Here is a 26,984-nt window from a genome sequence, read left to right as displayed (position 1 = left end):
CAAGGAGGCAAGAAAACCCACTACCAGGGCATGTTATGCAGCAAAGTGGAAACGTTTCGTCATTTACTGCAGTAACGATATAAACCCATTAGATGCTTCCACACAGAACATCATTTGCTATCTCTTGCACCTACAACGTTGCAATTTAGCCTACTCATCCATCAGGATACATTTGGCTGCGTTAGCAGCATATCTCCAAAACAGGCAGCACCTTTCACCGTTTAGAGTGCCAGCAATTAAAACATTCATGGAGGGACTTAAACGAGTTATTCCCCCAAAACACCCACCTTCTCCAGTCTGGAATCTAAACATCGTTTTAACCAGACTTATGGGACCACCTTTTGAACCACTACACTCATGCGAACTACAATTTCTTACTTGGAAGGTGGCTTTCCTTATTGCCATTACTTCACTTAGAAGAGTTAGTGAGCTGCAAGCCCTAACTATTCAAGAGCCATTCATTCAAGTACAAGCAAATAGAGTAGTTCTCAGAACAAACCCTAAATTCATGCCAAAAGTGGTATCCCATTTTCATATAAATGAAACCATAGAACTGCCAGTGTTCTTTCAAAATCCACAGTCAGTAGCTGAAAGGGCCTTACATACTCTAGATGTCAAAAGAGCTCTGCTATACTATATAGATAGAACTAAGGCATTTCGAAAGACAAAACAGTTGTTTGTTGCTTTCTCACCGCAACACAAAGGCAACCGCAACACAAAGGCAACCCTATTTCAAAATCGGGTATAGCCAGATGGATCCTTAAGCACATTCAGATATGTTATTTAAAGGCAAAACGCACCTTAACAGTTCCCCCTAGGGCGCATTCTACATGCAAACTAGGGGCATCCATGGCTTTCCTAGGAAATATTCCCTTACACGAAATTTGTAGAGCAGCCACATGGTCAACCATACATACATTTACCAAACACTGTTGTGTAGATGTACATTCCAAACAGCAAGCTGCTGTAGGGCAGGCTGTTCTCAAAACTCTTTTTCAGACTGCTGCAGCTGGCAAGGGCAACCACCGCTAGGGGAGATACTGCTATACATTCTATGCACAGATATGAATTCAGCAGCCCACATGCCTCGAACGGAATATGACACTTACCAGTATGCATCTGTTCTTGGCATGTAGGGCTGCTGACATTCATATCGCCCACCCGCCTCCCCGGTGCCTGTCGCAGCTGTAGCATTCACTCTTTGCATGGACATCTTACTGTACTATACTCCATCTCTGCCACAATGGCGAAAAACAATCTGAGGATGGAGAGGATGCCCATGCGCACTGTAGTCGGAGGGAGGAGCCACCTATCTCGTGATACTTCGAAGACTCTTCCAGGACAACAATGTGCAATCATCCGGATCCAACACTAGGCAGCGATCTATGCACAGATATAAATGTCAGCAGCCCTACATGCCAAGAACAGATGCATACTGGTAAGTAGCATATTCCTTATGACAATGTCTTATATACACACATGTATCTTTTGGTGTAATGACCAAGTTACTTACCTTCGATAAGGCCTTATCTGGTAGAGAATCTATCTAGCAATATAATCCCCACCCCTATATCAAATGGCTGACCTTTTGTGTAGCTACAAGTATTCAAATGCTGCAAGATGCCTTTCTTCAACAATTCCCAGGTGGTACCTGGGACTTGGATTGGACTGTGCTGGTGACTTCTTCTGGCATTGAAAGCTTCTAACTATCCACCCCCACCACACCTCAAGGTCCTGAGGGCTTAGAGGTGTATTCCTGTAGTTGCTTGGGCACCAGGAAAAAGTTTGGAAACATTTGAAAGCACTAAAGAACTTGTTACTTACCTTCGGTAACGCTTTTTCTGGTAGATACAATATCTGCCTGTGGATTCCTCACCTTGTGAATATCCCCTTGCGTCAGCAACATTCGGAAATTCTTTTTGTAGCTTCGCGCCGACGTGGACTTGGACGTCATAGAGACACTGCATCGCACGCGACTCCACTGACGTCACCGACGCCTACAATAGGCCCACGCCGGCGTGATGACATCAGTTCCGCCCTTTTTTCCGTGCCTTCGAGGCGGACGGACTATTGACAAGGTAACACACAGCGTGAAGCAAATGCAATAAAACATTTGAAATAAACATCTCCTTGACAATAAAATAAATACATTACAAAAACTCTGGTATAGAAGAGTGGACAACGGGGAGGCGGGAGGGTCAGTGAGGAATCCACAGGCAGATATTGTATCTACCAGAAAAAGCGTTACCGAAGGTAAGTAACTTGTTCTTCTGATAGATACATCTGCCGTGTGGATTCCTAACCTTGTGAATAGAGTCCCACAGCAGTCCCCACTCCCGGAGGAGGGCGTCCACTCTTCTAAACCAGGAAATCCTGGAGGAGGGAGCGCGCAAAGTGGCCGTCCCTCCTCACTTCGGTATCCAAGCAGTAATGCTTCGCGGAAGTGTGGAGGGAAGACCAAGTTGCCGCCCTACAAATATCCTCTACAGGAACACCTCTAGCCAATGCAGAGGTTGAAGACTTAGCTCTTGTAGAATGAGCCCTTATACCCTCTGGTGGTTCCTTACCGGCCAAAGAGTTGCAGATCTTTACACAGAGGACGATCCATCTTGACAAAGTTCTTTTATGGACCGCTCTTCCTTTCTTGCAGCCAGCAAACCCAATGAAGAGCTGGTCATCCAATCGACAGTCTTTAGACCTGTCCAAGTAAAAGGACACCGCCCTTTTGGGGTCCAGACGGTGTAATCTCTCCTCCTCCATGGAAGGGTGTGGGGGAGGATAAAAGGTAGGGAGGGTAATGGATTGACCAAGGTGGAAAGGAGTAACCACCTTCGGAAGAAAAGCAGCCCTGGTCCTAAGAACCATTCGATCAGCATGAATGGTCAAGAAAGGGGGCTTGGAACTAAGAGCTTGAAGCTCACTTACCTTCCTTGCCGAGGTTATTGCAACGAGGAAGACTGTCTTAAGAGTTTAAAGCCTCAAAGGACATTTGTGAAGAGGCTCAAAAGGAGCACCCATCAAAAATGTCAAGACAAGATTTAAGTCCCACTGAGGCACAATAAAAGGAGTAGGAGGGAACTTATTTGTGAGGCCCTTCAAAAACCTTAAAACTACAGGAGACTTAAAAAGAGATGGCTGGCCAGGCAAGCAGAGAAATGCCGACAGCGCTGAAAGATAGCCCTTAACTGTGGCAACAGCAAGCCCTTGCTGCGCCAGAGAGAGGGCAAACTGGAGAACTTCAGACAAATGGGCTCTCAAAGGGTCAATAGATTTCCCTCCACACCAGGTGACAAATTTTGACCATCTATAAGAATAGATGGACTTAGTGGAGTCACGCCTGGCCGACAAGATGACATCCACCACGTCAGGCGGGAGAAAAAAGGAATTCAGATTGCCCCATTCAATCGCCAGGCATGAAGGTGTAATGTCTGGAGGTGGGGGTGTAGAACCTGCCCCTCCATCTGAGAGAGGAGGTCTGCCCTGAGAGGGAGTCGGAGCGGCGGGTGAGAGGAGAGGTGGAGAAGATCTGTATACCACACCCTTCTTGGCCAGTCCGGAGCGACCAATATGACTTGGGCCCGGTCTTGGCGAATCTTCCTCAGAACCTGAGGAATCAAAGGTATGGGAGGAAACGCGTAAAGGAGTTGATTTCCCCAACTTAACTGAAACGCGTCCCCCAAGGCTCCTTGCATCGGAAACTGGAGACTGCAGAATGACGGGCAGTGAGCATTCTCGCGAGTGGCAAACAGGTCCACCCGAGGAGCCCCCCACGGCCGAAATACGTGACGAACCACCTCCAGGTGAAGCCTCCACTCGTGGTCGGCGGAGAACTGCAGACTGAGACTGTCTGCACGCAAGTTCAGAACTCCGGCCAAATGATTTGCCATCAGACAAATCTGATGGTCCTGAACCCAGGACCAGAGACGCAGAGCCTCTCTGCAGAGACACTGTGACCCCACTCCTCCCTGTTTGTTGGCGCTCGGGGCGGCGGGTCGGGCTCGGTCTTGCATTATGTGTCGGTCAGGACTTCTTTCGCTGCACTACACGGCGGGGGAGCTTTATGCTCTCCGCACTGGTTCCAGTGGCTGCTGTACGGTCTTCCCTGGGCGTCACCTCGGTAAGTCCATCTGCCCCGGTTGTAGTTGGCGCCCCTCACGTGCTCTGCCCGGGCTCCCTGGCAATTCCGGCGCTAGTGTGCGATATCCCTGCATGCTACTTAACACCAGATCAGCTTGCAGACACGCTCAAGATATCTTTGAGCTTCTGGAAACGGCCAAACCCCTGTGCCTCATGCTCACTGAGACATGGTGGGGAGAGTCGTCGAACCCGGATGTGGCCATGGCTGTCCCGCCTGATTACAATGTCTTCAGGAAGGACAGAGCGGTGGGAAGGGGTGGCGGAGTGGCACTGGTGGTGAGGAAAGATCTGGCTTGTACTATTCTGCCAGTGGAGGATATTCGTGGCTCGGAGGTCCTTGCTTTTTCCATCTCTCTGGCCCCGCAGCAATCAGTAAAGGGGCTATTGGTCTATAGACCTCCTGGCCCGCACGGAATGTTTTTTGAAGATCTTGATTCCGTTTTACTGAGTTTGGCGTTGAAAGCAGAACACTGTGTTCTGGCCGGGGATTTTAACTTCCGGATGGACGATTCGCTTGATGCGGCCACTATTAAAATCATAGAGGCCACGGCACCATTGGGATTGCATCCCTATCTACATGGGCCGACGCATAACAAGTGGCACACCTTAGACCAGGTTTTCTCGACCTCCCCTCTTGAGGGGTTAGAGATTATCCCGGTTCTATGGTCAGACCATCTGCTGGTTAAATTTTCCATCTGCGGCACAGTTAATTTGACTGCAGCCGCCCCACGGCAGCATGGTCAAACCCATAGGGCATATCATCGAGTGACCCCTGAGATGCTGGCTCAGGCTGCTCTGGATCATCCTTGCCCTCTTGTGGGTGACCTGTCGCTGGATTTGGAGTCCCTGCAGGTATGGCTGACTGACAGGCTTAACGATCTTGCCCCGGAACTGGCCCCTCGTCGCACTCCGAAACGAGTGTCCGCCCCCTGGTTTACCGTTGCACTGTCGGCTAAGGGGCAGCAGTGTAAGGTGGCCGAAAGAGCTTGGCGGGTTAAATATGATGAGGTGGCCAAGGTGACTTTTAAGAACATGGTTAAGGAGTATCACCGGGAGATTCGCCTAGGTAAGAAAGCCTACCTGGCAGGGAGGATAGAAGCTGCCTCCAACTCCTGCAAGGAGATTTTCTCTATAGTCAGGGAATTTACTTCTCCACGGTTAAACACCGCTGAGGAGAGGCCCTCCGACTCCTGGGCGGCGGATCTTGCCGGCTTTTTTACGAGCAAGATCCAACTTATACAGGCCTCTTTCCCATCGGCTACACCCATGGAGCGAACTGCCACTGAGGATATTCGATCGCCTCTGGCCTTGCCAGGCCCGATACTGGGGGCTTTTCCACCTATACTGGAATCCGTCTCCTTAGCACTCTTGGCCAACTTGAAATCTGGCTCGCCCCTGGATCCCTGTCCTGCTAGGACACTGGCGAAGCTGGCTGATGTGATCAATCCTTTGGTCAGTCCGCTGCTAAATCTTTCATTGAGCCAGGGAGTGGTCCCGCAGGCTTGGAAGCAGGCGATGGTCATCCCGCTGCTTAAGAAGCCTGGTCTGGACCCTAAGGCCCTTGTTAACTACCGGCCTATCTCTCTGCTGCCGGCTCTTTCGAAAATTGTTGAAAAGCACGTACAATCGGTGCTTTCCAATTTTCTAGAGGCGAATGAGATTTTGCATGCCTCCCAGTCAGGTTTTCGCCCTAATCTTAGCACCGAGACCGCGCTCCTCGAGGTCTCTGAAACAATCAAGGAGATTCTGGATCCAGGGGGTAAAGCCATGCTGGTGATGTTGGATTTGTCGGCGGCTTTCGACACCGTTCCCCACGAGGGTCTTCTCACAAGACTCTATGAGATTGGTCTTCGGGGAACGGTGCTCAGTTGGTTTTCTTCCTTTCTTGCCGGCCGCCGGCAGACGGTCTGGGCCTCACCAGATTCCGCCGTGATGCCTCCACTGGGAGTCGGGGTCCCTCAGGGCTCTATTTTGAGCCCGACCCTCTTTAATATCTTCATGACCCCTTTGGCGGCATTGGCGGAGTCGTTCGGGGCCCGGATCGTATCTTATGCCGACGATACCCAGCTCCTCTTCTCGTGTAAGAGAGGAGGAGATTTCGAGGGGGAGAGTATCCGGGATTGCCTTGGGGCTGTGTTCCAATGGTTCCAACTGCACAGCCTCAAGTGCAATTCCGACAAGTCTGAGATACTCTTCTTTGGGTGCGACTCGGAGCCAGACTGGCAGGCCTGGTGGCCTAGCGGCATGTTCCCCCCCTATGCGTTCTTCCCAAATAGCGAAAAACTTGGGTGTTAAGTTGGACACGGGGCTTACAATGAAAGCCCAGATCCTAGGGGTGTCGGGCATGTGCTTTGGCCTCCTCAGGATGCTGCGGAGGTTTCTTCCCCTGTTATCGGAGGAGCACCGGAAGCTGACTGTACAGGCCCTGATTGGCTCCAGGTTGGATTATTCAAACATTTTATACCTGGGCCTGCCAGAGTACCTGTTACAGCGGCTTCAGGTTGTACAGAATGCTGCGGCAAGGGCAGTCTATGGAGTGAACAGGCGTACCAGCGCTATGGGTTTGCTCCAGACCCTGCACTGGCTCCCAATCCGCAAGCGGATTGCCTTTAAGGCTCTGACATTGGCATTTAAGGCCCTTCATGCGTCGGGAGCGAAGTATCTCCAGAGGAGACTGACTTTCTACCAACCAGCTCGCTCTCTGAGATCAGAATCTTTATTTCTGGCTACCGTACCACGGGTGAAAAGAGCGCGTCTGGGCGGTCGCTCCTTTGGGTTACTGGCGCCCCAATTATGGAATTCCCTGCCCCTCTCCCTTCGGGGATCCACTGGCTTATTAGCCTTCAGAAAGGACCTTAAGACCTGGTTGTTTGTCCAGTAGGCCTTCCTTGTGTGCTGTTTCTTTTTCCACTGTGTTGTCTTTTATTCTTTTAAAGTGTTATGTTAGTTCACTGCAGCCTGCCTCAATTAAAAGCGCCGGGACACTCTTTTTGAGTAGCCGTTGCGCTCTACAAAAAACCATTTAACATAACATAACATAACATGTACCACATCGCGGTCGTGTTGTCCGTCAGGACCTGGACCGAACGACCGTGAAGGGAAGGGAGGAAGGCCTTGAGCGCCAAACGTATCGCCCGCAATTCTAGAAGGTTGATATGAAGCAACCTCTCCTCTGGAGACCAAAGACCCTTGACCTCCAGATCCCTCAGATGAGCACCCCACCCTAGAGTGGATGCATCCGTTATCACTGTGGCCACCGGAGGAGGCAACTGAAAAGGCTTCCCCTGAGACAGGTTGCCTTCCACACCCCACCAAGACAGATCCGCTGCAGCTTCTCTGGAGATCCTCACTGACTCAGAGATCTCCGTTGTGCTGATACCACTGCCTGCGGAGGCACCACTGGAGTGCCCTCATGTGCCAGCGTGCATGGTTGACCAACAGAATGCATGAAGCCATCAGACCGAGCAGGCGAAGGACCTTCAGGACTGGAACGACCGCTCCATTGTAAAATAAAGGAATCATTTCCTGTATGTCGTGAATCCTTTGAGGAGGAGGGAATGCACGACATACAGTTGTGTCCAGTACAGCACCTATGAACAGGTTGCGCTGGGAGGGCACCAGGTGAGACTTGGGTACATTTATCGAAAAACCCAACCTGTACAACAACTGGGTTGTCTCTCGCAGATGATGGAGCACTCTCTCTGACGACTCTGCTTTGATCAGCCAGTCGTCCAAATAAGGGAATACAGGAATCCCTGACCTTCTGAGATGCGCCGCCACCACTGCCATCACCTTGGTGAAGACTCGAGGCGCAGTAGTAAGCCCAAACGGAAGGACCACAAACTGATAATGCTGCGATCCCACCGTAAAACGGAGATACTTCCTGTGCGACTTCAGGATGGGGATGTGAAAGTACGCATCCTGCAAGTCGAGCGACACCATCCAGTCTTCTTCCAACAGCGCCTGAAGAACCTGAGCAAGGGTGAGCATCTTGAATTTCTCCTGTTTCAGATAGAGATTCAAGATCCTGAGATGCAAGATTGGATGAAGCCTGCCATCCTTCTTGGGTATCAGGAAATACCGGGAGTAGCATCCCTGACCCCTTTCCTGCTCTGGTACCACCTCTATCGCACCCTTTCTTAATAGTCTGAACTTCCTCCTGAAGGAGCGACAGATGTTCCTCTGAGCAATACCCCTGGCAAGGAGGGTAATTGGGAGGGAATTCCCGAAAGGGAAGGACATACCCATTTTCTACGAGATTGAAGATCTGATGTAACCGATTCCCAATCCGTAGAAAGTGGGTAAGCCGACCCCCCACTGGACCCGCATGATCCTGAATGGCGGATCTAGGGCTGCTTTTCTGTGGCTGGGGGGTTGGAGGAGGTGGAGGAGGAAGAGGGTTGACGCCCTCAAGGACGTCCCCTTTGTTTCCCCCTGTATGACCTATACAAGGTATTTTGCTGCTGTTGTTGCTGCTGCTGACCTTGTCTATAGCCACGAAAATAAGAGCGTCCAAAACCTCTGAACTTTCTGGTCGTTGAACCTCATACTTGAAGACCAAGAGATCTAGCAGTTGCTCTACTGTCTTTAAACCTCTCTAAGGCTGTATCTGCCTTCTTGCCAAAGAGTCCAACTCCATCAAAAGGTAAATCTAATAGCGCAGACTGCACATCCGCAGAAAAATCAGAGGATTTCAGCCAAGCTGATCTTGTGGCAACAGCAGTGCCCATGATCCGTGCCACAGAATCTGCAGTATCTAGACCGCTCTGGATAACTTGACGAGCTGCTGCTTGAGTATCAGATAACACCTCCTCAAAGTCACCCCTGCAATCCTCTGGAACCTTAGGAATCAACAAACGCATTGAGTCCATAAGTGCGTGCACATACCTCCCCTTAAGACAAGTGGCATTCGTTGACTTTAACGCCATACTTGCAGAGGAGAAAGTTTTCTTGGCCACTTGATCTTGTTTCTTGGTCTCTTTGTCACCAGGCACCTGGGGAAAAGCACCAACCGACTTTTTAGAGCACGCAGCCTGAACCACTAGACTTTCAGGAGAAGGGTGAGATGATAAAAAGGCAGGGTCCTCAGGAGCCACCCTATATCTCCTCGCCACACTTTTTGAGACAGCAGGAGCAGAAAGAGGCTTTTTCCACACCTCCATAATAGGTTCAGTTAACGCCTCATTAAATGGGAGTAACGATTCCACAGCTGAGCTTGGTGAATGGAGTACTTCTGTAAGCAGATTTGACTTAAACTCAACAGTTGGTAATGTCAAGCCTAAAAGTCCTGCTGCCTTCCCCATTACCACGTGATATGGCTGGACATCCTTTGAAGGCGTATTCGAACCTGATGGCAACACCCACTCTGGGGAAAAATCAAGGCCACTAGCAACAGCCAGCTCTTCGAAATGAATTCTCATCCAGTTCACCTTCCTCCAAGTCTGAATGAGATTCGTAATACCTCCGTTCCTCCAGGAGGCGTTGAGCTTCCTTCCTGGACCTCTCCTTAACACGGATCGCAACCGGATCCACCACCGACTCCGACGGCGCCGGAGCCGACGTCGGTACAGAATCCGAAGGTTTAGAAGGATGCTCCAAAGATTTGCTTGGAGCGGGCGATGCCGGTATCGGAGTCGTGGACTTCGGTCGAGCCGGCGTCGACCTCGGCGGAGCCGGGTACTGCCACAGCGGAGTCGGGGCTGGCATATACGGCATGAAAGGTGCCGGGTCATAAGAGTGTGGAACACCCAAATTAAAAGCCATTGGACCCATAGGATCCGAAGGTGCACCAGAGGGGTACCACGATCTCGAGAATACCCCATACATAGCGTTCAGGAACGCTGATGGATCCTGACCTGGTGCAGGAAAAGGTGGATGATCACCTTCAGGCTGATCTCGAGGCAGATTCGAATCCGGCTCTTCAACAGGCGCCGATTCTCCTTCCTCATCAGGAACTTCAACCACTTCTTCTTGAGCCGGAGACGGCGTCGGAGTCGGATCGGAAACCGGAGTCGGAGATTGAACTTGCGACTACGAAGGCGAGGCCTCCCCTTCTCGATCCGAAGCCTCTTGTGGTGGGATCACCTTCGATCTAACCTTCTTGGGCGACCTCGACTTCGAGCCCGACTTCTCACCCGAATGACGTCGAGACTCATGCCTCCTTTTCTTGTGTTTCTTATGCGACCTCGAAGCATGATCCGACGATGACTTCGAAGCCGAAGCCTCTCGAGATCTTGATCTTGATTTTGACCTCGATCTCGACTTCCTCGAACGGGATCTTGAAGTCTTCCTTCCTTTATCGGCTTTCAGCTTCGCCACAAGAAGTTTGGTCTCCCTCTCTCGCAGGGCCTTTGGGTTCATCTTCTGGCATGACGAACACCCATCCACGTCGTGGTCGGAGCTTAAACACCAAATACAGTCCTGGTGTGGGTCCGTAACAGACATCATTTTTCCGCACTCCCTGCAGGTTTTAAATCCAGTCTTCTTGGTCAACATTATAGGGAGACAGAGGCAAGAGCACAGAAAACTAAGAAAAAAGTAAGTTACCAAAAGCTACTGAGTATCCCGAAACCGTTAGCGTCGACGACGCGGAAAAAAGGGAACTGATGTCATCATGCCAGCGTGGGCCTATTGTAGGCGTCGGTGACGTCAGCGGAGTTGCGTGCGATGCCGTGTCTCTATGACGTCCAAGTCCACGTCGGCGCGAAGCTACAAAAAGAATTTCCGAATGTTGCTGACGCAAGGGGATATTCACAAGGTGAGGAATCCACACGGCAGATGTATCTATCAGAAGGGGATCTACTGCAGAAAAAGTACTTGACCAGCAGCTCCATGGTATTAGACCGAATTTCATATTTATTACCCCGTGAAAGGCTCAGCAGTTCTGAAAAAAATGACACCACCTTTCTGTTTTAGAGCTTGGAAACTTTGTCAGGTAAGAACCTCAAAAGCTCCAGAGCCTTAGTGGGGCCAGGCTGCGGCAGATATCCAAACCGCATTTCCATGGTTGCAGATAGAATTTCAGACATTGCTTTCTTCGTTATGGTATTTGGGTGGACATGGAAGAATGCACATGCATGTGTACATTTGTGTGTGTAGGTTTGTCTGTGTTTAGCACAAGTCCTTATTCACTCTTTTCACAATGTAGCTATATAGTAGCAGTTCGTGTCAGACAGCAAAACTTCATAAGGGTTGTTTAAAGTGCTCAAAATGTAAATATTTTGGGGAAAATGTAGGTTTACAAAAGTCAAACACTAAACTCAATGCGACCTTTGATACTGGGGTAACTTAAACATGGGCCCAAAGTAAATATGTTTGCACTTTGTGTTTTAATAGACTCACTTTAAAGTACCTAAAATTCTATGAGAACATGTCTATGGATCATCGTGCTCACACAGACTCACACGCAGTTTACCATGCTTCATTTACCACTGTACGCCATGTACTCAGTGTTAAAATATGTTGATTACTATATTTATTAATATATATACAAACTAATCTAAGACTAGCATGGGTAGCACTCGCGTATTTCCTGCCACGCAAACCGTGACCAAATCTGGAGAAATCTAGTTCTGCATATAATTTGAATTTGGTCAGCTGGGACAACTCCACCATCAGTGTTCAACTCCTATTTTTTCCCTTGCATAATGCCCACTAGAATCACCCTGTACCTGACCCAGGGAACTATTTGCTGTCTGCAAACGGAAGGCACACATTAGATCACTCCTCTTAAATTAGAGAAACACTTAGAATAGTGAACACCTTGACTGTAAGCGCCTTCATATCTGTGCTCAACGCCACCAGTGTCACAAACTTCCTCAGGTTGACTACCTCCCTCTGTCATCTGACCCTCAAAATCAACTCTTGATCCCTAACCTCCTAGCTGATGCAAAGCAGCCATCCATCCCATCAGCTGACTTTGCTTCTTTCTATTTCTCCAGAATCTCTCTCCACCACTTCGCTCTCACCTCCCCATCCATACACTATGGTCATAGTCAATGCAGTAGTCATGTGTAAAACATATTATTGCTTTAACCTCTTGGTAGGAATTCTCTAGGGTAGGCAAGTTAAATTGGTTTTGCATGCAAGCACATTTTAATTCCCCACACAGACTCTCACTACCCTTAACCACACCAAGTGGTGTACCAGGCGCCTCATTTTCAGAATCCCGGCAGATTGGAAGTTCGGGTGCAGATTGAGGTTATAGTTTGCAATTCCACTTTGGAGCTGTTCTTTGGCTTGCATTTTCTGTTGATCTGGTGCCGCTATCTATTTGATGCAGAGGTTGCTGTGACTCTTACTCTGAGCCCACCATCTTGTTGGCCTCGACCGATTCCTGCGTGTACAACTAGCCTTCTTTCATTAGTCTGTCCAAACCGGTGTTTTTGTATTGGAGCATAGGATTTTATGTGTGCTTGTGTTCCTGGATGTTTTCGGTCTATGTGCTTGTGTGTGTGCGTCAGTGCGCATAGGAGAGTGTTTGCTCACATTTGATTGTGCTTGTGCATGTCTGTGCATGTGATGGGGTGCACGCTGAATTTGTTATTCTCTGGCGGCCGCTGTCCTGGATATTGACTTTAACTGCCAGATGCCTGACCTTAGGATAGCCACCAGTGTACAGTACAGTCCCCGGCCTGACCCCAAGATGGCTTCCATAGTGGCCCCCTACATGTTGTTTTACTTCCCTGGGACAACAATTGGACATTGACCAGACCTTGAACCCATCTCCTAACCCGCTTACACATCAGGACTTGGAACCTGCGGAACACTTTCCCCAGACTGTGGAGACCTAGCGATTTTGCTGATGTCCGGTCGAGCTACCATATAGCTAAAGAGGAGATGTGTTGTGGACTCCACCCCCGCCGTCACCTACCCAGCCAGACCGTGGGCAGAATTTCCCCTTGTCTCTACGTCCTTTCTTCCTCCTACCCCTTTACCCTATCCCCTTACCCTTCCTTGCTCCATTCACCTTGTCCCCTATGTTCTTTAAATGCTTTTCTTGATACTTGTGTAACTTTTAACTGATGTAAATTGCAACATTATTGTTCCTCCTGTAACGCGCTCTGATTCCTTTGGGTCTAGCCAGCGCTATATAATAACTCAATTAAATTTGTTTGCATTTAGTACTCTTTGGGCCAGATGTAGGTAAATGTCATTTACCGATTCTTAAATACCGAATGTTACCGATTCGGTATTCATGAATCGGTAAATGAGATGTAGGGAAAAATTCGGCATTAATTACCGAATCGGTAAAATTCGGTTTCGGAATTTACCGATTCGGTATTTCCCATTCATTCCTATGGGCCAAAATGGGAAATACCGATTCGGTAAATACCGAATCGGAAAGCAAGCAAAAGTGAAACTTAAGAAAACAGCCAATCAGGTGCTACCACCCTCCTCCTCCCTAATAGGAAGTGGCTACACAGGCAGCTGCAACTAATTAGGTTCTGGAGAGGCAGTTGTAGCAGAGAGACTGGGAGCAGCAGCAGAAAGAGTTTGTGCAGTTTAAAACCTGAAACATGGCAAGCAGCAAAAACACAGAGCAGACAGAGAAAGAGAAAGCTGAAATTCAGCAACATGGAGCTACAGGTCCTTGTGGAGGAGGTGGTAAAGGTGCACCACAAACTTTTTGGAAGGCAGTCCCTCTCTGTGGCTGAATCTGCTAAAAGGAAGATTTGGCTAGATATACTCGACAAAGTCAATGCTGTGGGAGTGACCACCAGAGTTACAGAGGAATTGAAAAATAGGTTCTATGACCTGAGGAGCCTCACCAAAAAAAAATTAGCAGACCACCACAAGCAGGCCTCGCAAACTGGTGGAGGAAAGAACACAGCACCCCCCCCCCCCCCCCCCCCCCCCCCCTCACTGACCTGGAAGAGATGGTGGCCACAACCTTTGAGCCTGAAAGCGTCTTCGGACTGGGAGAAGTGGACAGGTCTGACAAAGCTGCAAGTAAAAAAGGTAAGATGCATGCACAGCAATCCCCCTCACACCCTCATCCTTCCCTCACCCCTTTAAGCTAATTTACCCCAGTCCCAGTGTGCCAGCACCAAACAGTAGCAATGCATCATGGTACATGTAGGCATTTAATGAAATACCATGTCATCAGCACAGCAACCACCAAGTTAGGCAAATGATTGCAGACATAATGAAGGGCAGGCAACATGTAAATTGTGTAATTTGAAAAGATTTAATTGTAGTGGCTGTGAGACATTTGCGCTTAGCTGATATACGCTCATATGTCCACATTTATATTAGCAACAACAAGGGGCCCCAATTCAGTCAGCAGGGCACCCCGGGGAACATACTTTTTAGAACAACAGTGGTCCCATTCACTCAAGAATACATAAAGCAATAAATATAGACGGAATTAAATCTATATTTGAAGCGACCTGTCCAGCCGGACAGAGGTCTTTCAGGTTTACTCAATAAACAAATGATCCATACAGAGAGAATACCTTCCACAATTTCACCAGTGTGGTACACAAGCCTGTGCCCAACACTCACGGATCAGATACAGAAGGTAAGTTTAGGAACATAAAAGGGCTTTTAAGGCAAACAAACGTTTTCTGTTTTAAATCCAGTTGTACAGAAGTGTCATTAGAGCACCATTACATTACATTACATAGAAATCAAGTTTTGTATAGGGTGCTAGACAGGTCGACGGCGTTTCGGTCCCCCCATTAAATCATGGGGACCATCATCAGGACATTCAATAATTGCCTTTACGTTATTTAGCCTCTAATTGCCTGGGGAAAGGAAAAGAATAGACAAAAAATACACATTTTAGAATCAAACATACTCAATATTTAAATCACAAGACCGAGATTAAGGCGTGCTTCGGATCGTGAATTACGTCAGTTGAGGGTTGAAGTGAGTAAGAACGTGCCTACAAGTGGAAGGACGGGGGGTCGGCCGAAGTGAAGACCATTGTGATATCCAGTGACCTAGGACGATATTATTAAAACATTCTTAGTGCCTAGATTCGTGCCTATGTTGAAGGAGAGTTAACCGAGGCCGGTGAAAACCACGGTGTGTACAACCGTTATGGGACAGAACACATTGGTGCCTGGACTCGTGCCTATGTTGAGGGAGCGTTAACCGAGGCCGCTGAAAACCACGGTGTGTACAATAGTTATGGTGAATAGATTTCCTTACACAAGACAGTACACACGCGACCATGGAGGATAATGCTCAACCATATTGTGTCGTTCCCGGTATTAGATTCATGTGCGGGCTAACACAGATATAATTGCGAAAGATTTACGTGACTACGGAAGAGTGAACGGTCGCGACCCGTGCCCATGTTGAAGGCGCATGGTAGGGGGGCTAGAGAGTGAATTGTTTGGCCGAGTAAAAAACGGAGTGCCTATCGCCTCTATGGAGATGGAGATGAAGAGTAGGCTTTCCAGGGCAATGTGCTGGTAATAGATCGACAGGGAGGGGTAGCCTGTATTTTCGTAATAGCAGCCCTAAAGAGAGGAAATTAATTAAAGAGCTGCCTTCCTACCTTGGCACGAGCGTTTCTGTATACTCTGTCACCCTTATCTTCTTTTCACTGTAATGTCTGACTCAGCACCCTTATATTCAATTGAATATATTAAAAAGATTTGCGCAGGTCCTTCTCTGTTCACTGACCAAGAAGAACCCAACATAACCGGCAGTACTAGTCTATCTGAGGATTTAGAAAAACAAAAGAAAAAACATGTGCGACTGGAACTAATGACTCTTATGCTCACCCAATATTTGAAATCCAATACTATTCCACTGGGTTTGCAAGTCAGGAATATCCCCGGGGTTTTTACTGACAATCCCAAGTATGCAACAGGCTTTAGCAGTATTGGTACCGCCTGTTCTAGGCACTGGCTAGTCCTAGGAATAGAAATTGCAGGTGAAGAACTAAAAAAATTGGATGATATCATTAAAGATCTCGAGAAGCAAATAATTGATGACAAAACGGTTACTGACACCAAGGCCCTACTTGAAAAAATTGACAAAACAGTCTCGGAATTTCACCGTATTGAACAAAATAAGAAATCCAATAAGGTGAAGAAAGATAATAAAACCTTCATCCTTGAGCGAGCTTATCCTTATCTACAGAAAGATTTTTACACGAACCGTAATTTCAACCCTCATCAACAAACCCCAAGACCCTGGGGCCGCTTCAATAGAAGAAACACTGTGGTAGGATTTACCGAATCATCTGACAGCTCAGATCCTGGTGAGGGACCCAGTGGCCCGACACGCAACCAGACTCCTTTTTTATCCAGAGGCAACTCCGAACCCCAAAAGAGAGAGAGGTTAAAACAGCAGCAGAGATGGCACAATCCCCCAGGGGAACGTCAGACCAGACACAAATTTTACCAATGGTAATAAATAACACCGATTCTGACATCATCCCCATTTTCAATATATCTAATCATACACTCTCTAGACAGAGTATTCTATCCTCGGTTAACGCTCCCTGTGAGAAGTTGGCTTGATATATGATGTTTCCAATTCTGGAACCACCTTGTATCAGTCCAAACAACCCTTATGGTGTCTGGTTGTAAGTCAACCTTGTTAGACAAGCTATCCTAGGGGTAGCATGGACTAAGCAGCCTAAAGGCTTAACTTAAGAGGTCGTGTTAAGCGAGCTGTTTTACCACATACAATCCTGTAATATCAAGTGAAAGGACACCACACAAGTATATATTATAAAAATATATGTATTTATTACTAAATACAATCCCCAGTATTCTTTATGGATAAAGGGGCACAAGCGTTAAATCAAAAGCACAGTATAACATACAAAGTTGCACAATTTTGGATGAGGCCGAGGGGCCACTCAAACCATATACTAAAAAAATGGTATAAGAGATACCATTCGATCAGTGGTTAGGCCTAGGGCCTAGGGAATCGCTGGGAGCAGTCGGGACACGCAATGCTGAAGTCGGGAAAAGCCCGCGGGATTCGGGTGCAGTGCGGAAAGCGCACGCATGCACCAATGTTAACCAATGGTGCGTAAAAGTTACACAAATAGAGTTTAAGGACACTTCCGCTGAACCTAGAGGAACAAAACTTAAGACACAGACCCTAGAGGTGTGTACCAGTGTGGGAACACCGGCGTTGCAATGTTACCTCACCCACAGGAAGCGGGTGCGCAGGGTCGAAGTTGAGTCCGGTTTCGTCACGCAGGCTCTTGGTGCTTGAAGCTGAAAGGGCTGCAGGCGGGGTGAAAGAAGTGTCCGGTGGAGTCCAAGGGTGGACTCACGTCGAAAAGTACCTGAAAGCAGAGGGGACAGAGTCTGGGTCACTCAGCAGTGACCAGGGTGGAACCAGGATGGAACCAGGCAATGTCGGGCGCACTCAGGTGGTTGTCGAGGAGCTTCTCTCCGCTGTCACGTGGGCTCTGGGGCATCTGCGACGTCCAGGAGCGGGTCACGATCTGTCCCACGAAGGCTCTCGCCGTCGGCGCTGTCGGCTTCAAGATTGGAGCAAACAACACTTTGCAAAAGCAATCCACGCGAAACCGGGAGATTGCGTCTCACTCGAACCAGGAGGGTCAGAGTGGGGGCTCCTTTTTCAGGGGAGCTGGTGTAAATCTGGAGCAACCAGAATCAAAAGTCGAATTTCAAGTTTCGTCGGCACAGGGGCCACAAGCCGGCTGGCAAGTGACCGGGCCAACACGTTGAGCCAAAAGAAGCAAAAGGGCCCCACGCAGCACTCGTCGAGTGTGGAGGGCTGAACTTCGGTGCAAGAGTGGCTCAGGGTTGGGGCTTCTCAAACCCCGGTGTACAGCTTCGAGGGTCACTCGTGGGCTGCACGGTCAGCGTCTCGTGGTCTTTTCAAGATGGCGTGCCCCACGCTTCCGGTCGCCTCCACGGGTCTCAGCTCTGCAGGGACTGTGGATCGGGCTGTTAGAAGGCAGGCAAGCTTGATCTCGTCGATCTGTCGCTCGAGTTCCGGCGGGAACTGCAACAAAGCAGACGTCGAGGGCTGGATGGTGCCTGTTTGCACAGGGTGGTCACTCCTTGACCACAAGGGAGATTCTTCAGTCTTCTACGTTGAGTAGGATGTCGAAGGGTCCAGAGTTTCGTTTCTTATGTTTCATCAGGATAATCTGAAGTGCATTGGCACTGCTCCCAGTCTTCTACTAATCTAGGGGGCTGGATTACCTGCTAGGTCCCCTCCTATGGGTGGGACCCAGGAAGTGGGTGGATACACCCCCTTCCTTTGATCCAGGCCGCCCTGGCACGAGGGCTGGAGTGCCCCAGAACCGGTTTGGCCGGATTATGCAAGGGGCAGCCTTGTGCGCCCCAAGCAGTGTCTGGTTTCTTTCAAACCTCCCTGCTACAATCCACTATCTCCTGTCTGTGGGGGTGTGACACCTCCCTGCGACAGGAAACCCTTTGTCCAGGCCCCCTTGGCTGAGTTTCGGTCAGCTACAGGGGGTCAGACTGGTGTCTGTGGCAGAAGCATCCATCTTGTGGATCTGAGGCCCTTTTAGAAATTAACCGCATTTCAGTAAAGTAACATGTCTTCTCCCTCTAGAGGGGTGGAATGCTATCCCCGTCGCCAGAGCTGGCGAGGGGCTAGTATTCCAAATCGTATGACACCTTACACGACATGTTTTGATAAAGCCAAACCAAAGTTGCTATATAACCGCGAGGATTATAATGCACTTAAGAGTATATGGTATGGCATTATCCTGAAACAGTTTAGGGATTTGTTCCCGACGGCTGCAGACAGGCTCAGCTCATGCTAGAGCTCAATCTCACATCAAACCACGCACTCTGCCTCCAGGATTGATGAGGCCTTCCATAGGAGTGGCTCACAGGTTTATATGTGTCCAGATATAGGTTTAGATATAGGTATACTATATCTAAGCAAGGGGTGATTACACCACCTTACCCCAGCTGAGTGATCAGCCAGTTGTGTCAATTTAAGAATCAGCCAGGGGTGGCAAAAGATATGCTGCAGCCCCTGGTAGGCCTTGGTGGCACCTATGCCCTGCGCACCTATAGTGCATGGTACAGGGGCTGACAAGGAGTCCATTTCCAATTGTGGTATGTACCTATAGCACATGTATTAATAATTAAGAGAGAGAACAGCAGGCTGGGGGTCTGATTAGCAGGCCCACAGCCTCAGTAGTCCAAAACCAGTGAAGCAAAAAGCAAAGATTTGGGGTGACCATAGGATAGCAGACACGACTCTCCTACACTCCCTCAACATAGGCACGAGTCCAGGCACCAATGTGTTCTGTCCCATAACGGTTGTACACACCGTGGTTTTCACCGGCCTCGGTTAACTCTCCTTCAACATAGGCACGAATCTAGGCACTAAGAATGTCTTAATAATATCGTCCTAGGTAACTGGATATCACAATGGTCTTCACTTCGGCCGACCCCCCCCCCCCGTCCTTCCACTTGTAGGCACGTTCTTACTCACTTCAACCCTCAACTGTGACGTAATTCACGATCCGAAGCATGGCTTAATCTCGGTCTTGTGATTTAAATATTGAGTATGTTTGATTCTAAAATGTGTATTTTCTGTCTATTCTTTTCCTTTCCCCAGGCAATTAGAGGCTAAATAACGTAAAGGCAATTATTGAATGTCCTGATGATGGTCCCCATGATTTAATGGGGGGACCGAAACGCCGTTGACCTGTCTAGCACCCTATACAAAACTTGATTTCTATGTAATGTAATGGTGCTCTAATGACACTTCTGTACAACTGGATTTAAAACAGAAAACGTTTGTTTGCCTTAAAAGCCCTTTTATGTTCCTAAACTTACCTTCTGTATCTGATCCGTGAGTGTTGGGCACAGGCTTGTGTACCACACTGGTGAAATTGTGGAAGGTATTCTCTCTGTATGGATCATTTGTTTATTGAGTGAACCTGAAAGACCTCTGTCCGGCTGGACATGTCGCTTCAAATATAAATTTAATTCCGTCTATATTTATTGCTTTATGTATTCTTGAATGCATGGGACCACTGTTGTTCTAAAAAACATATGTCCACATGTAACACATCCAGAAGGCAGTCACAGGAGACTGAAGGCACGGCACCCGAGAGGGGTGAAAGTCAGGATCCAGGTCCCAGTGCATCACAGGGCACAGGTGTGCCGAGTGGCCAGCCACCTTCCCAAGACCCTGAAATCACTCAAGATTTGCAGGCATCCCCACCATTTTCACAGTCCCCTCTGTTAATGTCATCACCAGATATGCCAGCATCACTGGCTGTTGAAACACCTGCAGCACAACCAAGCAGGAGGCATGCGGTTCCCCCACTGATAGAAATGGAGACAGCTGCCGGTGAAATGGTGGTTGAAGACCCACAAACCATGCCTGGAGATGATATCTCTGCCACACTGCAGTCCAGCGCAGAGCCTGTCCGCAGTAGCACAAGCCACCGCACAGTCCAAGGAAGGAGTGTAGGTGCACGTGGGGAAGGGTCCAGTGTGTTCCAAGGCCTGGAGGGAACCATGGTCCAGATTCAGAGGATGCAGGGAAAGGGCATCCTGTCCTGTCAACGACAAATGTGCAATCTCAATATCAATATGCAAGAAATTGGAAAGGACATCAGGGAACTGGTGGAAGTAAACAAGAACATGGCTACAGGGATACATGAAATGAGACAATCGGTGCAGCAACTGTGCACCAAACTGGACACAGAAATAGCATCAAGGCGCAGGGAGAAGCAGCGTGCACAGCAAACTAACAAAGCAATTCACCGCCTGGCCACAGCCACATCCCTGCTATGCAGGCGAAGCATGAACAGTCAGGAGGTCTTGACGCAGAACAGCAATCCTCTGACAAGGGGCATAGCCGGAATGACCGGTGCTCTTGAGGCGCTAATAAATGCTCAAACAGCACAAACTGCTGCTATTGATGTGCCAGAGAGTGAAGGGACCACAAGTAGGAGCAGCATGGCAAGCCCCCTTATTGTAGAGACAAAGAGGAGCAGCAGGCGACAAGGTGAGGCTACAGGCCAAACGCCCAACGAACACAGTGAGCCACATACATCTGGCAGTGCTAAGCGTGGACGCAAATGAACAATTTTTAGTATGGGCTAGTGACCCTGGACATACAATTTTGAAAGTTAAAAGTTTGTGTTGCACATTTGTGCCTTGGATACCTGCGTAGTGACCACATTAAACTACGGTGGGTGCTTGCACACCTGTCTGTGTCTGTTAACTCACTGTGAGCATTGCAGTGAAATGCTTTCTGGTGCACTTTTGTTATTTTAAATACTGCCATCATTACAAAATTAAACTAGTGTTCTAGCATTCTACATATGTCTTTGTCTCATGACTTACTCAGAAATAGATGCGTGTGATATCCTCACGTCTATCTGCCATCACTTGGTGTTGACAGTCCAGCAGGTAGTGTTTCAGGCACAGCAACCTCGTCGTCATGATCCTCAAAGTCTGACAACTCCACCTCTGTGCCCTTATTCACAGCAAGGTTGTGCAACATAGCACAGGCAGCAATGATCTTACAGCAGGTGATGGGGGTATACTGCCGGGCACCTCCACTCTTGTGCAAGCACCTGAACCTGCTTTTCCATATACCAAAGGTACGCTCCACAACATTTCTTGTGCTCTTGTGGGCCCTGTTATATCTCCTTTGGCTGGGTGTTGAGGTAGGGGGTGAGTATGAAGGTGCGGAGGGCATATGCACGGTTTCCTAAAAGGAAATGGGAATACATTACTCGCATGCTTACATGTACTTCTTACTGCAATAGGTGTTAAAGGGGTCGCACACTGTGTCTTACCTAGGAGGTATCCTTCACCAAATTCCCCTGCTGTCAGCCGTGAATAGATACCGCTGTTTTGAAATATAAAGGAGTCGTGGGTACTCCCAGGAAATTTTGCAACGAGGTCAGTGATGGCGCACTTGGCATTGCAGATCACCTGCACATTGATGGTGTGGGTGGACTTCCTATTCCTGTATATATATTCGGTGGCAGCAGGGGGACAAATGGGAATGTGGGTGCCATCAATGCAGCCAATGATATTGGGGAACCGCGCCATCTGGTAAAAGTCAGATTTTGTTTGAACCAGTTCAGCATGGGTTGCAGGAAAAGATATATAATGGTCCATCCTCTGTAACATGGCGTCAAGGAATTTGTGGAAAAAGCGTGACAGGCTGCTCTGGGTCACCCCACCTACCGCAGCAACCACACTCTGGTAGCTCCCAGACGCAAACAGGTGTAGGCTGCACAGCACCTGCACGTGGGGTGGAATAGCGTGTGCCCTTGGGGTAGTGTGCTCCAACAGTGGTTGGAGGTCCCTGATGAGGTCCAAGATGGTGTCTGGGGCCAATCTGTACCTCTGGAGTATCTCTGCCTCTGTGAGCATGAACAAGGTGATCCTCTGTCTGTAGACCTACTCCTGTCTCTGCCATTCCCTCTCTCCTTCCTCCTGTAGCGGTAGCCGTCTCGCAATGACATAAAATGCCGCCATTGTGGAAAAAGTATTGCTTTTTGGGTCCTTTTTTATAGCCTCCACCTGGTTACCACCTGATTTCAATCCATGGTAAATACCGAATCTTAAATACCGAATGTCAAGCAAATTCGGTATTTAAGAGCTTACCTACATCTCAATATTCAATTTTACCACTTATTTACCGATTCGGTATTTTACCGAATCGGTAAATTTACCGATTCGCAAAACGTGGCGATTCGGTAACTTTACCGATTCGGTAAATTTACCGAATCGGACGATTTCCTGTCTACTACATCCCAAATGCTCAATACCGGTCGGTAACAGCCGAAAATCGGTATTTTCGGCCGTTACCGACCGGTAAAGGGCTACCTACATCTGGCCCTTTCTCTCTTTGTCTACCTCCCTTGCTCCTAGGTCCTATCCCCTCTCCCCTGAATCTCTCATCTTGCTTGCTAGTCTGCCTAGCCCCCTGTCCTTTGTGCCCTTTGACTAAGCACTCCTTCTCCCCTTGTTGGGGAAAGCTCCAATATTTATACTCTGGAGTCTCAGCGAACCAGCTGAGAGAGTCCACTGCGCCAAAGGAGCCACTCACAGCTGAGTTATGGTATGGCACCCCTGGCAAAGCACTCCCTCTCCCCTTTTTGGGGAAGGATCCAGTATGTAGGCCTTGGAGTCTGAGACCCTTTTGAGAGAGTCCACTGTGTAAAGGGAGCCTCCCGCAACTGAGATAGGGAAGTGATACCACTTCCCCTGGGATCACAACTTACTGGACTTTGCTTTGACTCGTCTACCGGTTTGTGTCCCCATCGCCCTTACCCTCCTCTATCCATGCAGTGTCCTTCACCCTCCCCTTCTCTTTCCCACCTTCATTACCTGTCTTCTTCCCCAGCTCCTTCCCCCTCCCATGAATCTTCCCCCTGCCTGCCTTTCCCCTTGCGTATTTGTGCTTATTGTTTATTTCGACTTTACAAGTAACTATGTTGCCGTGCTCTAATAACTGTGTAACCTTTGTAACGATGTAACCTGTAACTATGATCTGATGCTCATGTAAAGCGCTCTGATACCTCCGGGTCTAGCCAGTGCTATATAAAACCTTTAAAATAAATAAGACTGGAAGGTGATAGATGGATCATTAAACCAATGGTTGGGGCTGCATAATGGGCACTTGACTCTACTCTGGCATAGACTAACTTGCCTTTGGTGCTACTGATGTGCAGTCAAGCAAGTGGTGCCATTAAATACTGTTGGGGGGTGGCACATTAACTCACACACAGACACTAGACCATTGTGAAAAGGTTTCCACAAGATGGTGACCATAGAACGAGAATATAGACTTCTATAGATTTCACAAACGCAGTGACATGGTGTCACAAAAGTGTAGTTTACCAATTGCTTCTGCAGGGAAAAAAAAAGTTGTCTTAGATTTTAGGACTGAGCTAGGCAGTCCATAAAAGTATTCCCATGTTTGGAAAGGAGGATTGTCAGGCATGTGAAATTCAGCTACAGCCTTGGCTCTCATTTCTGAGTTGGGGAAAAGAAATTAAAGCTCAAGAATCTGCAGCATTGCCTTTTTAAACTACAACTTCCCCCTGCAGCCGACCATCAGTATCTCAGTTTTTTTTTCCTCTCGTAACATTTATTTCTTTTTACATATAACCATTGAATCAATGACCCTGTGTCCTTATTAAGACTGAATGTCATCCAGATAAACGTGATACTCCTTTACATTTGTACGAACTGTTATTTTACAGTTGAGCTCATGGGCTTTTGTTATCTGTCATACAGGGAAATTACGATCAGTATGTGAAGACTCGATTGGAGTTGGAGGAGAATCAAATGAAACGTTTCAATTGGGAACAGGACCAAATCTCACACATGAAGGTAAGTGGAGGCAGAGAAAATGTAGATTGACCTATATAAGACTGTTGTAAGGTCTACACATACAATAACTGTTTTCTAGAGCAAAGCTGATAAAGGTAATACAATCTTAGTAAATAGTATCTACTGAGATTCCTTTCTGTAGGAAGGTGCCCCTTTTGACATGTTCACCCCCACTTTTGCCTGGTAAATGTGATTTTGATTGAAAGTGCACTGGGTTCCTGGTAACTAGGTCCCCAGCACTTTACCAAAACTATACAATTGTTTCCGAATTGGCAAAACCTTTAGCATTTTCTAAGTCCTAGTAAAGGGTACCCTGGTACTTAAGGCCTTAGGTACTAAAGAGGACACTGAGCTGCAGCATAAATTGTGCCACCCCTAGCACGTTCGCAATTGCCTTTGCATACTGCTTCCTGGTGTAGACAAAATTGAAAACACGACATGGCACACATCCCTTTTTGCCATGTCCACTACCACTGAGTGGGATACTTGTAAATAACCCTTACAGCAGGCCTGACAGCCCTACGGCAGGGTGCTTGGTACTACATTTGAAGGCAAACCTGCAAGCGCAGATATGCCCCAGTGCTGGTAAGTTTAATTACTGCCATTGGAAGCTATTTTAAAGTATGTGCTGGACACTGGTGAAAACGAGTTTCCAAGCTACATGATGTCTCACCTGAAAATAGGGATGTGTGAGATCAAACATCTTGTGTTGGTAAATCCACACTGATCCCAGTGTCATGCACCCAGAAGGCACCTCAGAGGTGCCCCCTGAAAACCTAAGAGGCCTCGGTTTTGCTTGCTGACTGGTTTCAGTCAGCCTGCCACCCAAAATACTGTTCTGACCTCTTAAGGTGAGAGCCTTTGCTGTCAGGACACCCAGAAAAAAGCCTGTCCGGGTTGAGGGTGTAACACAAACTCCCACAGGATGACCTACTGAGTAGCCTCCTTTTTTCTGTGACAAAGAAGGTGCCTCCTTTGGAATGCAAATCTGGCTCCCTTCAAAGGAGGGAAAGACCCAACCCCCCTGCCCCCAACCCTCCTTTACTGTCCAGCGCCTCCTTGGCACCTGTCCTGGTGGGAAGATTAGCTCGTTAGGTAGGTGTGCCACCTCCAGGCTTGTACCACCCTTACACTTTAGGTGGGCTACTGTGAGGTGGATACAATTTTTTAGAAGTAGCCATCTTTGTGATGGCATACATGGGAATTCTGGGACCGGGTTATTGCCACTTCCCACAGGAAGTGGTCATATATGGATCTTAATGACCCCAAGTGTCGGTGGCCCATTGGCTACTACCCTAAATTCCCCTGACACCCCTAAATTCAGTAGTTCAAGGCATGTGGGCTGCTAAATTCATATCTAGTGCATAGATCGCCGCCTAGTGTTGGGTCCGGATGATTGCACATTGTTGTCCTGGAAGAGTCTTCGAAGTATCACGAGATAGGTGGCTCCTCCCCTGGACTACAGTGCGCATGGGCATCGGCTCCATCCCCAGATTGTTTTTTTCAGCCATTGGGTTCGGATGTGATTTCGACGCCTCCTTGTCGGAATCGAAAAAATAACTTCCTTAAGGCCAAAAGGCCTTCGATACTCGCGTCGGTATTGTTGCGAAGGGTCCCGAGCATCGTCCGACTCTTCGTGTCGGAATTCTGGGGAGTTGCTACTCTTCTGACATCGAGGCCCTGTACTCGCAGCGAGACACCGACGAAATCATCATGGAACGGAGTCCGTTCAAGCGCTGCCCCGTGTGTGGGTCCAAGTACCCACACATCGACGTGCATCCAGTTTGTAATAAATGTCTCTCGCCGGATCACGACGAGGGCAACTGCATGGCCTGCTCCAAATTCAGGTCAAAGAAGACACTCAAGCATCGGCGCGCGGCGCGCCTCGAGGCCTTGCACGCAGCACCGGCACCCGACGACATATTCGACGACCCCGCAGAAGACGGCCAAAGCCATCATCTTCAAATTTCACCACCATCAACGGAGGTCGAGGCCGATCCTGAAGAATACATCGATGGACAGAGCCAAGACCTTGAATACGTCGATGAGGTAGGGGACGACGAAGAAGTCTATGGGGCCGCGGAAGATAGCTCAGAGGAAGAGCTATGCCCCGAAAGTTACTCGGCTCAGGCTCAGGTCACGGGATCGCCACTCGGCCTTACCCACGACCCTGCACCGATATCCCCAGCCCCGCCTTCGGGCCCGGCCACGGATACACCAGAGGAGCCGTTGTTGCGCGTATCGAAACTGAAACCGCAACCAGTACAGTCGACAACATCTAAGATGGCCGACGTCACGCCTAAACCGAAACCTACGGCCTCGACAACATCTAAGATGGCCGAAGACACGTCGAAAACGAAACCGAAACAAACGGCTTCGACGACATCTAAGACGGCCGACGTCCCGTCCAAATTTACGAAGCCGGCGAAGAAGGCCATCGAGTCACCGGCGCCACACGCGGTGGCCAAGGACACGTCCTCGAAGAAGGTAGTCCATCACGTCTCGACGTCTGGGGCGTCAACCTCCAAACAGACG

General features: G+C 48.6%; 1 protein-coding gene across 6 annotated transcripts in view; it reads left to right on the top strand.

Moving 5' to 3' along the window:
• ABCF2 (ATP binding cassette subfamily F member 2) overlaps window positions 1–26,984 on the top strand; it is a 526,550-nt gene that overhangs the window by 202,681 nt on the left and 296,885 nt on the right. For all 6 annotated transcript variants that reach the window (XM_078662784.1, XM_078662782.1, XM_078662785.1 and 3 more), the window contains exon 8: window positions 24,354–24,449. In XM_078662784.1, the coding sequence (XP_078518910.1) occupies window positions 24,354–24,449 (96 nt within the window). The remainder of the gene's footprint in view (window positions 1–24,353; window positions 24,450–26,984) is intronic.

Source organism: Lissotriton helveticus, chromosome 10, assembly GCF_964261635.1.
Source record: "Lissotriton helveticus chromosome 10, aLisHel1.1, whole genome shotgun sequence".
Classification (NCBI taxonomy): domain Eukaryota; kingdom Metazoa; phylum Chordata; class Amphibia; order Caudata; family Salamandridae; genus Lissotriton; species Lissotriton helveticus.
This window is presented reverse-complemented; position numbering and strand designations above follow the sequence as displayed.